General features: G+C 38.6%; 1 protein-coding gene across 3 annotated transcripts in view; it reads left to right on the top strand.

Moving 5' to 3' along the window:
* The window catches only part of pde4bb (phosphodiesterase 4B, cAMP-specific b), a 152,140-nt gene that overhangs the window by 64,747 nt on the left and 74,741 nt on the right, over window positions 1-12,652 (top strand). The window contains exon 3 of one of the 3 annotated variants that reach the window (XM_056473778.1): window positions 1,708-1,928. The exons of 1 other annotated variant lie outside the window; for it this stretch is intronic. In XM_056473778.1, the coding sequence (XP_056329753.1) occupies window positions 1,708-1,928 (221 nt within the window). Of the gene's footprint in view, window positions 1-1,707; window positions 1,929-7,054; window positions 7,276-12,652 lie in introns of those variants that run through there. One more of the 3 variants, XM_056473786.1, reaches the window with a different exon arrangement.

Below are 12,652 nucleotides of genomic sequence, written 5' to 3'. Positions count from 1 at the left end.
TATATATATATATATATAGTGCAAAATAACCTCTATGCAGTGGCGCAGTAGGTAGCACGTTCGCCTCACAGCAAGAAGGTCGCTGGTTCGAGCCTCGGCTAGGTCAGTTGGCATTTCTGTGTGGAGTTTGCATGTACTCCCTTGTGTTCATGTGGGTTTACTCCGGGTGCTCCGGTTTCCCCCACACAGTTCAAAAACATGGTACAGGTGAATTGGGTATGCTAAAATTGACCGTGTATGTGTGTGTGTGAGTGAGTGTGTATGGATGTTTCCCAGTGATGGGTTGCGGCTGGAAGTACATCCGCTGCGTAAAACATATGCTGGATTAGTTGGCGGTTAATTCTGCTGTGGCAACCCCAGGTTAAAAAGGGACTAAGCCCCTACTACTAGTCCCTTTATTCATCAGGGGTCGCCACAGTGGAATGAACCACCAACTTATCCAGCATATGTAGTGCATGTCTTTGGACTGTGGGGGAAACCGGAACACCTGGAGGACACCCTTGCGAACACGGGAAGAATATGCAAACTCCTAGCACTGTAAGGTGACAGTGCTAACCACTGCACCACCATGTTGTCCCTATATAACTTTTAAATATATCATATGTTTTATTATATAAAATGAATTCATATTTTTAACATATCATTTTTAGTTAATGAATTAACTCTTTTGTTAAAGACTTCATGTTTCATTAGATTAATCATTTTGAAAGAATTAATGAAGTTTACGACATTTAGATTATTGATTGAAAAGTAACGCATGCGGAAGTGTCATAAGAAATGTATAATAAAAGCAGCAAATTCAGGCGACATAGTTTTGCTGTTGAATGTGTGGTTTAGTTTTTTATTGAAGCCTGTTTCTGCTAGGCAGGTGAAAAAACATGCCCTCAGATATTTAAATTATGATTTAGCAAAGTCAAAATAATTTGATAAAAAGTCAAAATTATGACCTAAAGTCGATATTTACTAATTATGACTTAATAAATCTATAGAAATTACATTATTACAAATAGGTGGCGACAAACAACCATTTAAATGTGTCAATTCATTATTTTTTTCACAGTGGTTTTAATGTAAAGTTTATCACATTGTAGACATTGTTTTATATATATATATATATATATATATATATATATATATATATATATATATATATATATATATATATATATATATATATATATACACATGTTTACAGATATATACACAGTTGAAGTCAGAATTATTAGCCCCCTAGGATATTTTCACAGTATGTCTGATAATATTTTTTCTTCTGGAGAAAGTCTTATTTGTTTTATTTCAGCTAGAATAAAATAAGTTTTTATTTTATGAACCATTTTAAGGACAAAATTATTAGCCCCTTTAAGTTCTTTTTTTTTTCGACTGTCTACAGAACAAACCATCGTTATACAATAACTTGCCTAATTACCCTAACCTGCCTAGTTACCTAATTAACCTAGTTAAGCCTTTAAATGTCACTTTACGCTGTATAGAAGTGTCTTAAAAGATATCTAGTCAAATATATATAAATGTGTGTGTGTGTGTGTTGTGTGTGTATGTGTGTATATATATATATATATATATATATATATATATATATATATATATATATATATATATATATATATATATATATATATATATATATATATATATATATATATATATATATATATGTACATTATTTTTGTTCTATTTTTATTACGGTAGGACAGCAAGGACCTCTCAGGATGTACATCTTCAGGGGCTACTTTGGGTGTGGATCTCTGGCGAGGTCCCAGACGACACTCAGGAACCCTTGTATTGCCACCGCTGTCATGGAGACAGGCTGAGAGGGCCCGCAGTCCTCAAGAAGATAACGTTTCCAGACCCACATCACTGGGCTTCGTTACTCCACCACGTATAGATATCACACCAGTCCCTCCTGATAGGTGAGCTTAACACATTGTAATGTGCTTCTAACCAACCCTGATTTTGCCAAAAAAAAAAACATCTGTATCTGTTATGCACATGAGCAAATGAACACAATGGCAAGTCAGTGGTGTTTAATAACAGACTCAACAGCACTTAAATGTTAGTGGGGAATTTAAAAAACTTCAGTACCAAAATTCTAGTAAACACTATAATACATACATTCATTCATTTTCCCTCAGCTTAGTCCAAGTGTATGCTTTTTGAAATTTCATATTTCTCTCGTAAGTGCCTTTTGTGCTTGCTATTCTCACATAAATCCACCAGAGGCCACTGTTGACTAACTGTTTGACTGACTGACTGACTGACTGACCCACCCTCCTCCTTCTCTAAACCCAACCAATAGTATTTTAAAAAACACAGATTGACCTTCTGTTTAACGGAGAGAAGACTTTTACAACACATTTCTAAACATAATAGTTTTATTAACTAATTTCTAATTACTGATTTATTTTATCTTTGCCATGATGATTATACATAAAATTTTACTTGATATTTTTCAAGACACTTCTATAGAGCGTAAAGTGACATTTAAAAGCTTAAATGGGTTATAGGGTTAACTAGGCAAGTTAGGGTAATTAGGTAACAAGTTATTGTATAACGATAGTTTGTTCTGTAGACTATTGAAAAACAATATAGCTTAAAGGGGCTAATAATTTTGACCTTAAATGGGACCTTAAAAAATTAAAAGCTGCTTTTATTTTTGCCGAAATAAAACAAATAAGACATTCTCCAGAAGAAAAAATTTGAGAAAAAGTTTGCATGTTCTTCCCGTGTTGGCGTGGGTTTTCTCCGGGTGCTCCTCTTTCCCTCACAAGTCCAAAAATATGCACTATAGGTGAATTGGGTAAGCTAAATTATCCATAGTGTATGTGTGTGTATGGATGTTTCCCAGTGCTGGGATGCAGCTGGAAGGGCATCCGCTGCGTAAAACATATGCTGGATAAGCTGGCGGTTTATTCCGCTGTGGCGACCCCAGATTAATAAAGGGACTAAGCCAAAAAGAAAATGAATGAATGACTATATATATAATTTAGTGTTTCATGGCTAAATTTTACCAGCCTGGTGACTGGCCAAACTTCATTGATTGCGCAATCCACCAGTAAGAGCACTAGATATTTTTCAAGCCACTTCTATACACCTTAAAGTGACATTTAAAGGCTTAACTAGGTTAATTAGGCTAACTACGCAGATTAGGGTAATAAGGCAAGTTATTGTATAACGATGGTTTGTTCTATAGACTCGAAAAAAAAAATATAGCTCAAAGGGGCTAATAATTTTGACCTTAAAATGGTGTTTTAAAATTTAAAAACTGCTTTTATTCTAGCTGAAAGAAAACAAATAAGACTTTTTTTAGAAGAAAAAAATATTATCAGACATGCTTTGAAAATTTCCTTGCTCTGTTAAACATCATTAGGAAATATTTAAAAAAGAAAAAAGGGGAGCTAATAATTCTGACTTCAAGTGTGTATATATATATATATATATATATATATATATATATATATATATATATATATATATATATATATATATATATATATATATATATAATATATATATATATATATATATATATATATATATATATATATATATATATATATATATATATATATAAATTTTACAATTTTTTCCATTTTCAATTAATTTTAAGTGTAAAAAAGTGTATTAATATAAATAAATCAAATCAGCTAAATATTGGGCTCCCTGCTTTCCAAGATATTGGCACCACCCTACAAAAACCTATGCTGACTAACAACCAAAGCAACGGTCACACTAAAGTTTGAGCTTGCGAAATTCCTTCATTTGGCACTGCAAAAAGGGGCAGGATTAAACAAGATGATTAGATGTTGATGAAGCGAGCGATTGCTCCACATTTTAAATTTCTGTACAGAGAGGTGACATTTTGATCTTCCATTGGTCTCAGGCAATCACGTGATGCTATTTCACAGGTCTGAGTTTACCAAAGTTGAACTTTCTAATGCAGTGACATGCAAAATTGTCGCACGAGCTTGCGTTTCCACTTTACCACATTTATTTATGAATGAAAGTCTATGGGCTAAAAAGTGCTGTGTGACCAGAGATGTAGTAAAAGGTATGGCATTTGGAACACAGCCTCAATCTTTGTTTTGAAAATGTGTCCTCTGTTAGTGAAAACTTACATATTGTGCCTCTAGGGGCAACTCACACTATGTACAGTTGCCTTGAACTGGGCCAAAGCACGCTTGTCCCCTTCCCCCCTCTGCCCCGGCGGCCTGCATCCACATTGCATCCGAGCCGGAGCACGCTTATGCCATTGATGATGCGCTGATCAGTTTAACAGAAGAGAAGCGCTCTCGCTCAGCACAGTGGAGATTTCTTTAGTTATATAATTTTAGTCGTTTGATATGCAGTAACACAAATAATTCGCCGAACAGGTCGGCCGCTTTTGATGCTCACAAATAATCATAAAAGTCTTCGTGCTGCAGGTAATAGGAGGTTTGCTGAAGGTGCAGTTGCTGTTCAGTGAGGGGTTTGCGTCTTTAAAGGGGTGGTCCAGAATGTAATTTTAAGGCTTGGTTGTGTTAATAAGATGCAAAGCAATGTGTGCTCATGTTTCACTTGAAGGAAATCCCGTTATTTTTTCATAAATCTCACTTTGATTATATACAGCTACTCAGCTAACATGAAAACGACTGATATATTTTCTAGTTCCTCTGAAAGGCCCGCCCTCAAGTGACTCTGATTTGTCATGTGTCATAATGTGCTGCGATTCGCGGATCGGCTCCACGTCATGTACAAGCATGCGCGTTTTGTGGAAACAGTCTGTCAATCTCATGCCCGCTCTCTAAAATAAAATCTGACAAGTGTCTGTAACGAGTGAAAATGGGGTGCGGCTCTTTTAAGAGAGTTTGCCACTGTGTGTGTGTGTGTGTGTGTGTGTGAACTGTCTGTAGACGCTTGTAACATGAGAAATGCATGTGCGCGGGACCAATGTTTATTTTCCTTTTTCTCTGATGCTCGGATTAAGTTATTGTTCTGTAATATAAAGTGACAATGTTGACAGAAGAATAAAGCACAAGATGTGGGATGCGACCTGTTTGAGCCTTGATTGATTTTTCTGCTGCTACATGAGTTAGGCGAGCTCTCATGTATTTTTTTATCTCAACGCGTTACACGACGTCTTTCACATATATCCGGAATATGCATGTGTAAAGTAATATGAATCATTCACATATCTTTTGCGAGTTCATTATCTGAGAAAAACCCACAGAAAAGAAGCCTATAGAGAAACACTGAACAGTCGCACATGCATAGAGAGGCACTGCACGTGCTGGTGAAGTGTGTGTGTGTGTGTGTGTGTGTGTGTGTGTGTGTCTGTGTGTTTACAGCAGTTTGACTGATAAATATGAATTTGCAGCTAAATCGTTAGTGGTGCTAAACAGCATTTCCCATTGTTTACATCTTTGCTACAACATACCATTAAGGCTAGACACTGTGCATGTCATAATCAATTTTAACAAATAAAAACACTTACAGTTTGGGGCCTCAGAGTTCACAGCTTCTGCTTGCTGGAGCTGCCCCTTCTCTGAGGAGATTTTAACCGAATCTAGCACTGAACTGGGAGGGTTCCTTTAAGCTGTGTTTTGCTTGCTATGTATTTTATAATTCTCTGGAACATAATTAATATTGAACTGTAAGCACTTCTGTCTTTGTGTCGTGTCCTTTGGAAGCCCAAATACAGAAACGGAAGAAACTCTGTGGAAATAGCAGCGTTTGGACCCTCTGCTGTAACATTAGCCATGCCCCTTAGCTGCGCAGTGTGTGTGTGTGGTAAAAGTACGTTTGTGATCTCACAGGCCTGGAAGTATTTTTTGTAATCCCCAAAATTCGTTCATTGTAGGCTTTGCTAAGCTAACTGTAAAAACCAAGGTCTCCCTTTCCATTGAAATTTGAGCAGCTACATTACACATCATTTAAAGTTTAAAATATGATATCGTAGTGGACCACCCCTTTAATAAACTACGACAGTTTGTGTTCATCGAACAGTAAGAATGATTAATAATTCATATGAAACAGTCCCTTAATAGTCACGTCCTGTCTTCAGTTTCGGGCTTAGGTGCACTTTGCACTCACATTACAAACGTACTTCGCCAAAGCCCAATTGAACCACGCCTGAACCCGATTCAGAGCAACCTAAGTAATATTTTTTCCCTCTATTTTTTTTTTTAACAGATCCTATTACTGTATAATATATTGATATACATAACACATATCATATACAATATCAACTTTATAGATAATATCAACTTTATTTTTATCTGTTGTTTTATATCTGCCATCTCTATATTTGGTCAATTTGCTAATATCAGTCTTGTGCACTGAGTTATTCTTCCTTTCATTACTAGACACGCCCCTTACAGCTGACTGCAATATTGTGTTTTGGAACTTGGGACTTGGTTTAGCACTATGGTCTAAAGCATTTTCCAAAATTGCTTAATGCCTATGAAGTAATCATTTTTCACACTAAAAAAGGTCTTAATTTAAATATTTTATATTAAATAATATCATCTAGTACATTAAAATAATTTTGGAACTGTTTTACTCAAAAGTATTAGTAATATTATTCCTAGGACATGCAAAAAGAAATGAATTTTAAATACAGTGGAAACAACAATGTGAATTCGAAGATAAAAAACAACATTTTCTTTATCTAAATAAATTGTACTCCAATAATCTTCATTTACAACTTTTACATTGTAAATGACACTGTGCATCAACTGTGCGAACAGAAGAGTGCTGTTGACACCTGGTATTGCCATTACCAATTGTCACCCCTTCTGTTTTTCAGCATCTGTTCGTATCAAATTCACACTTCATCCGAACTAGGCCAAGCAGATTGACATGTCAAGACTGCAAGAATGTTCCAGAAGAACTCTTGGGAAAGGAGGGTGTGCTGGGCAGAAATCTAACAATTAGGCAAGAGGGATAGAGGGAAAAGGGTAGGAGTAAAACTAATAGTGACAGAGAATGAATGTGAAAGGGAGTCTGGCCTACATAACAACACACTATTACAATCCAACCACTGGATATAAGGCTCTGCGCATGATACTTTGTCATGGAGTCAAAACAAGGTGCTGACATTAGCCCTGTCAGTCAGAGGATGGAGATCGATTTGGACACAGTCTGCCAGTCTGAGGTGAAAGAGCTCACAGCTGGTGCAAGTAAGTCAGGCCAGACCTCCTCAGGCATGTTCAGAAAGCTGGTGATGAATAAAACTGTCCGCCAACGCAGGCGCTTCACCGTGGCTGTGTCTCATACTTGGTAAGACTGTGTTTGCAAATTTATCTTGCTGTAACCTTGCTTTAATTAAGTCTCACATAGAGATTTTATTAAAAATTAAAAGCCCTGCAATATTTTACAACAAGGATAGCTTATTTTAAATGTTACAATTTAATCTGGGAAAACCAATGCATCACTATTCGTATTGCTCGTACATAAAATATATGTATAGTAAATTTGAATGCTTTACTCTAATTGTGTTTGTATGTCTCTCAATATTAATTACTAAACCAAATTATGTGGCTTGTTGGTGTGCTATTAATTTTCTGTTGAATGGAATTTTCACTGAGTGGTTAAATGAGTGATTGAAATATGTAGATCTTAACTGAAGAGGTATTAACCTCATGGAGTGAGAAAAGTATGAACAGAGGTCGGAGCCAGCTCCAAATGGGCTGGTCAGCTTCAAGTGGGTGGGACTTTAGATTCAAGTGGGCTGTACAAACTTCCTGGAGGTTTCATTTATTGAATAGGTGTGTTCAACATGAACTATGGCTGCAACCAGCGATCAACGAGATTTCGGAGAGACATTTCGAGGCTTGTTGTTTATTGCAGTCATGATGACCAATCACATGGTGTGATTAATTATTTATTTATTGTATGTTTTTTATTGCAATAACAACAAGAGAGTTACAGTACAGATAAAATAGAATATAGTCACTACAAAGAACTAAAAAGACAGGAATTCTGAATTATATTTAAGTAACCTATATAACAAATTATGAGACAAATAAGAGGAAAACGGGAGGGCACATGAATATAAATATCAGTTAATAGGATATTCGCTGTGCTGCTGTTAATTCGCGGGTCAGGTAATCAAAAAGCAGGCTACATGATAATAAAATAATAGTAATAATAATTCCTTACATTTATATAGTGCTTTACTGGACACTCAAAGCACATTGCGAGGAATCTCCTCATCCACCACTAGTGTGCAGCATCCACCTGGATGATGTGACGGCAGTCATATTGTGCTAGAAAGCACACCACACATCAGCTGATATTTAATTATTGATTGCGGTTGGATAAGATTAATCATTGGTTATGTAAACTTTATCTACTTTTTCTAAAATATTAAAGTGTTTTAAGCAAATGTATCTTTACAGACTGGCATAAATATGCAGACTCTCATTTTAAAAAACACGAGTCACAGCCTCACATCTTACAATAAGTTTCTTATTTTACTAACCCTTCAGACTTCAACTTGATTTGACAAATTAAATTGAAACTGATTGGCACAATGGAGGGTGATGCAGTGGCGCAGTAGGTAGTGCTGTCGCCTCACAGCAAGAAGGTCGCTTTTCCGTAGTGTATGGATGTTTCCCAGAGATGGGTTGTGGCTGGAAGGGCATCTGCTGCGTAAAACATATACTGGATAAGTTGGCGGTTCATTCCGCTGTGGCGACCCCAGATTAAAAAAGGGACTAAGCCAAAAAGAAAATGAATGAATGTATGGCACAATGGATGACTTCGTCATTAAGGCCCCATTTAGACTAATATGTTTTAGTTTAAAAACGCTTAAGTTTTGCTACGGTTACGCCATCCGTCCACACTACGCTGGAGTTTTCGAGCGCCGAAAACAGTTTTTTTTAAACACTGGAATAGGCAGTTTTCATTTTAAAAAGCTGCTGCTTCGTGTTAGTGTAGATAGGGAAAACAGAGACATTTGAAAACGGAGGCGGGGCTGTGTTTTGCTGCGAACAAAGTTCAGTCCTGGATCCTTTCCTTGTAAATTCAGACTTCGCAAGTTTGATATGGAAAACAAACTCCAGAGGACATACATATACCTGCCAATTTTCATTTTGATATTAGCAACTTAACAGACACCAAAAATGTTGAGGCGTCGCGTAGCTAGTTCAATTTATAGAGAATGTTGCAGAGAACACTCTGCAACAAGTAATATATTCAAAAGACCAAAGTCAGGGAATATGTTGTTAGATAGTGACAAGATGAATTAATTGTCACGTTTAACAAATATAGTAAGATTAGATCCAGCGGTAGATCCTTGATGAACAGTTTGAGATACACAGCTCTCATCACTGCAGTGCATGCCAGAGTGTGTTTGTGGTCACATGATGTGCGTTTTCAGCGAGGTAGTGTGGATGGAGAGTTGTTCAGAAACACTGCGTGACACACCAGTGTGGACGTGGATCGTTTTCATTCTAAAATGCCATTTTAACATTTAACATTTAAATGACAAACCATGGTTCACTGTAAAACTCAGACAGCTACGTCAGGCCAAGGAAGTTGCTCACAAGAATGGGGAGAGGGCCTTGTATAAGCAGGCCAAATACACACTGGAAAAGGAGATCAGAGTCGCAAAAAGGAACTATTCTGAGAAACTAAGGAGTCAGTTCTCTTCCAGCGACTCAGCACCCGTGTGGAAAAGCTTGAAAAACACCACAAACTACAAGTCACCATCCCCCAGCACTGAAGACAATGAACGACTTGCAAACGACCTGAATGAGTTTTACTGTCGGTTTGAGAAAACCCCCCACACCCACTCTGAACTGCTCTTTACGCCACCATTAACACCTCCACCACCCCCGCCTCCCTCATACCTGCACTTCAGTTCAGTGAAGATGAGGTGCGCCAGGTCTTCCGGAAACAGATGAGGAAAAAAGCTCCAGGCCCAGATTTTACAACACCAGCCTGTTTAAAATCCTGTGCTGACCAACTGGCCCCCATCTTCACCCTGATCTTCAACAGATCACTGGAGCTGTGTGAAGTGCCCTCCTGCCTCAAACGCTCTACCATCGTGGCGCTAACATCTGTGGTCATGAAGTCTTTTGAAAAACTGGTGCTGGCCCACCTGAAGGACATCACTGAACCCTCACTGGACTCTCTTCAGTTTGCGTACAGAGCAAACAGGTCTGTGGATGATGCAGTAAATATGGGACTGCATTATGTTCTGCAACACCTAGACAGACCAGGGACCTATGTGAGGATCTTGTTTGTTGACTTCAGCTCGGCGTTTAACACTATCATCCCAAAACTTCTCCTGCCCAAATTAGCTCAGCTCTCTGTGCCCATCTCTGTCTGTCAGTGGATCAACAGCTTCCTAACGGACAGACAGCAGCTGATGAAGCTGGGAAAATTCTCATCTAATATCCACACAATCAGCACTGGCGCCCCCCAGGGTGTGTCCTCTCCCCACTGATCTTCTCCCTGTACACGAATGACTGCAATTCAAAAGACTCCTCTGTGAAGCTCTTGAAGTTTGCAGACGACACCACACTTATCGGCCTCATTCAGGACGGTGACGAGTCTGCTTACAGACAGGAGGTTAAGGAGTTGGCTGTCTGGTGTAGTCACAACAACCTGGAGCTCAACACGCTCAAAACAGTGGAGATGATAGTGGACTTCAGGAGAAACCCCCCTGCTCTCCCCCCACTGAGCATCATGGACAGCATTGTGGCAGCAGTGGAGTCATTCAGGTTCCTGGGCACCACCATCTCTTAAGACCTGAAGTGGGACACTCACATTGACTCCATTGTCAAAAAAGCTCAACAGAGGCTGTACGTTCTTCGTCAGCTGAGGAAGTTTAACCTCCCAAAGGAGCTGCTGAAACAGTTCTACACCTCCATCATTGAATCAGTCATCTGCACATCAATAACTGTCTGGTTTAGCTCAGCTTATCACTGGTACAACCCTTCCTACTCCCCAAGAGCTGTACTTATCCAGAGCGAGCAGAAGGACTGCCAAAATCACTCTGGACCCCTCACACCCAGCACACTGCCTCTTTGAACTTTTACCTTCTGGTCGACGCTACAGAGCACTGCACACCAGAACAGCCCGACACAGAAACAGTTTCTTCCCTCAGGCAATCCATCTCATGAACACTTGATGATAATAATTGTGGAACCAACATCACTACTTGCTATACACTTTTATACACATATACACTTATTTAACAACACACTTTACATGCCAATTTGCACATAACAGCTGCACATATAACATTGTATATAGTAATAAACACGTACATACACTTGTCAATTTGTATATTTGCATTCACTACTTACTTGTATTTTTTTTTTATATATTTATTATCTGTTTTTTGTCCTGTCTCTGTTATACTGTTGCACTGTAGAAGCTCTATCACGAAAACAAATTCCTCGTATGTGTGAACATACCTGGCAATAAAGTTCTTTCTTCTTCTTCTTCTTCTTAAAACTAAAACGTATTAGTGTAAATGGGCCCTAACAGTGAAAACTGGCTAGTATTTCGGGTATGATGACCTCTGCTGGGTGGTAAGGGGTATAGTCGGGACCAAGAAGGTGACAGTCTTCCTGACGCAAGGAGGCGATTGACACCGGGGTCTTCCACACGATCTTGCTTCTCTTGGTGAAGTTGGTGAAATTCCTGGGTTAGAGATGGATCGAAAATATCTTCCTGACTGACCCAAGATCTCTCATCTGGGCCGATCACATCCCAGTCTACTAAGTATTGTAGATTTCCTCTCGACGTCTGGAATTCAGGATGTACATGGTACCGTATGTCTCCTCACCATCGATGAGGATGGGTTCTGGGGTCTGTGCACCATCTACCAACTCCATCTCCCTCTCAACCAGACTAGCAGCAGGTTTGAGCAGAGACATGTGAAATGTGGGGGAAATGCAATAATTAGCAGGCAAGGCTAGACTGGAGTTAAGCTGTCTGATAATTTTAAATGGACCCACACATCTGGGGCTGAGCTTCTTGCATAGTAGGTGTAAGCGAAGGTCTCGGGTAAACAGCCATACCCATTGCCCGGCGCTGTATTTGGGCATATGATGGTTATAACGATCGACTTTGTCCTTAAATCTCCCTACAGCTTGTTTAAAGTGAATGTGAGCTGAATCCTATGTAGCCTCACTTCTCCATAACCAGTCGTACACTGCTGGAATATCTGTGGGGTCACCTGACCAAGGAAATAATGGTGGTTGAGATCCTACAATACATTTGAAAGGGGACATACCAGTGGTGTGCTTATAAAAAGAATTCTGTGCATATTCTCCCCACATTAATTATCGATTCCAGCTGGTCTGGTTGTTGCTGAGGTATGTTCTGAGGAAGCTGGTTAATTCTTGATTCAGTCTCTCCACCTGACCATTAGATTGGGGGGGATATTCGGATTGTAAGTCTGATGTTAATATTGAGTTTTTGGCAGAATGCCCTCCATACTCTTGATGTGAATTGCACTTGAGAAATTTCCGTCATTAAGTCCCAATGTACCGGTGCAATGAACAAGTTGTTTCTCTCCATCGTTTTTTTCAACTAGAGCGATGAGTGACCTTAAAATTAAATCGATTAAAAAATAAGGACCTGGCTTGTCAGTGGTTTAATCCTTTTGCCGATCAGATGACGAATAATCCATGCT

The sequence above is a fragment of the Danio aesculapii genome, chromosome 2 (assembly GCF_903798145.1).
Source record: "Danio aesculapii chromosome 2, fDanAes4.1, whole genome shotgun sequence".
NCBI lineage: Eukaryota > Metazoa > Chordata > Actinopteri > Cypriniformes > Danionidae > Danio > Danio aesculapii.
The sequence above is the reverse complement of the archived record's forward strand: the minus strand, read 5'-3'. Positions and strand labels throughout refer to the sequence as shown.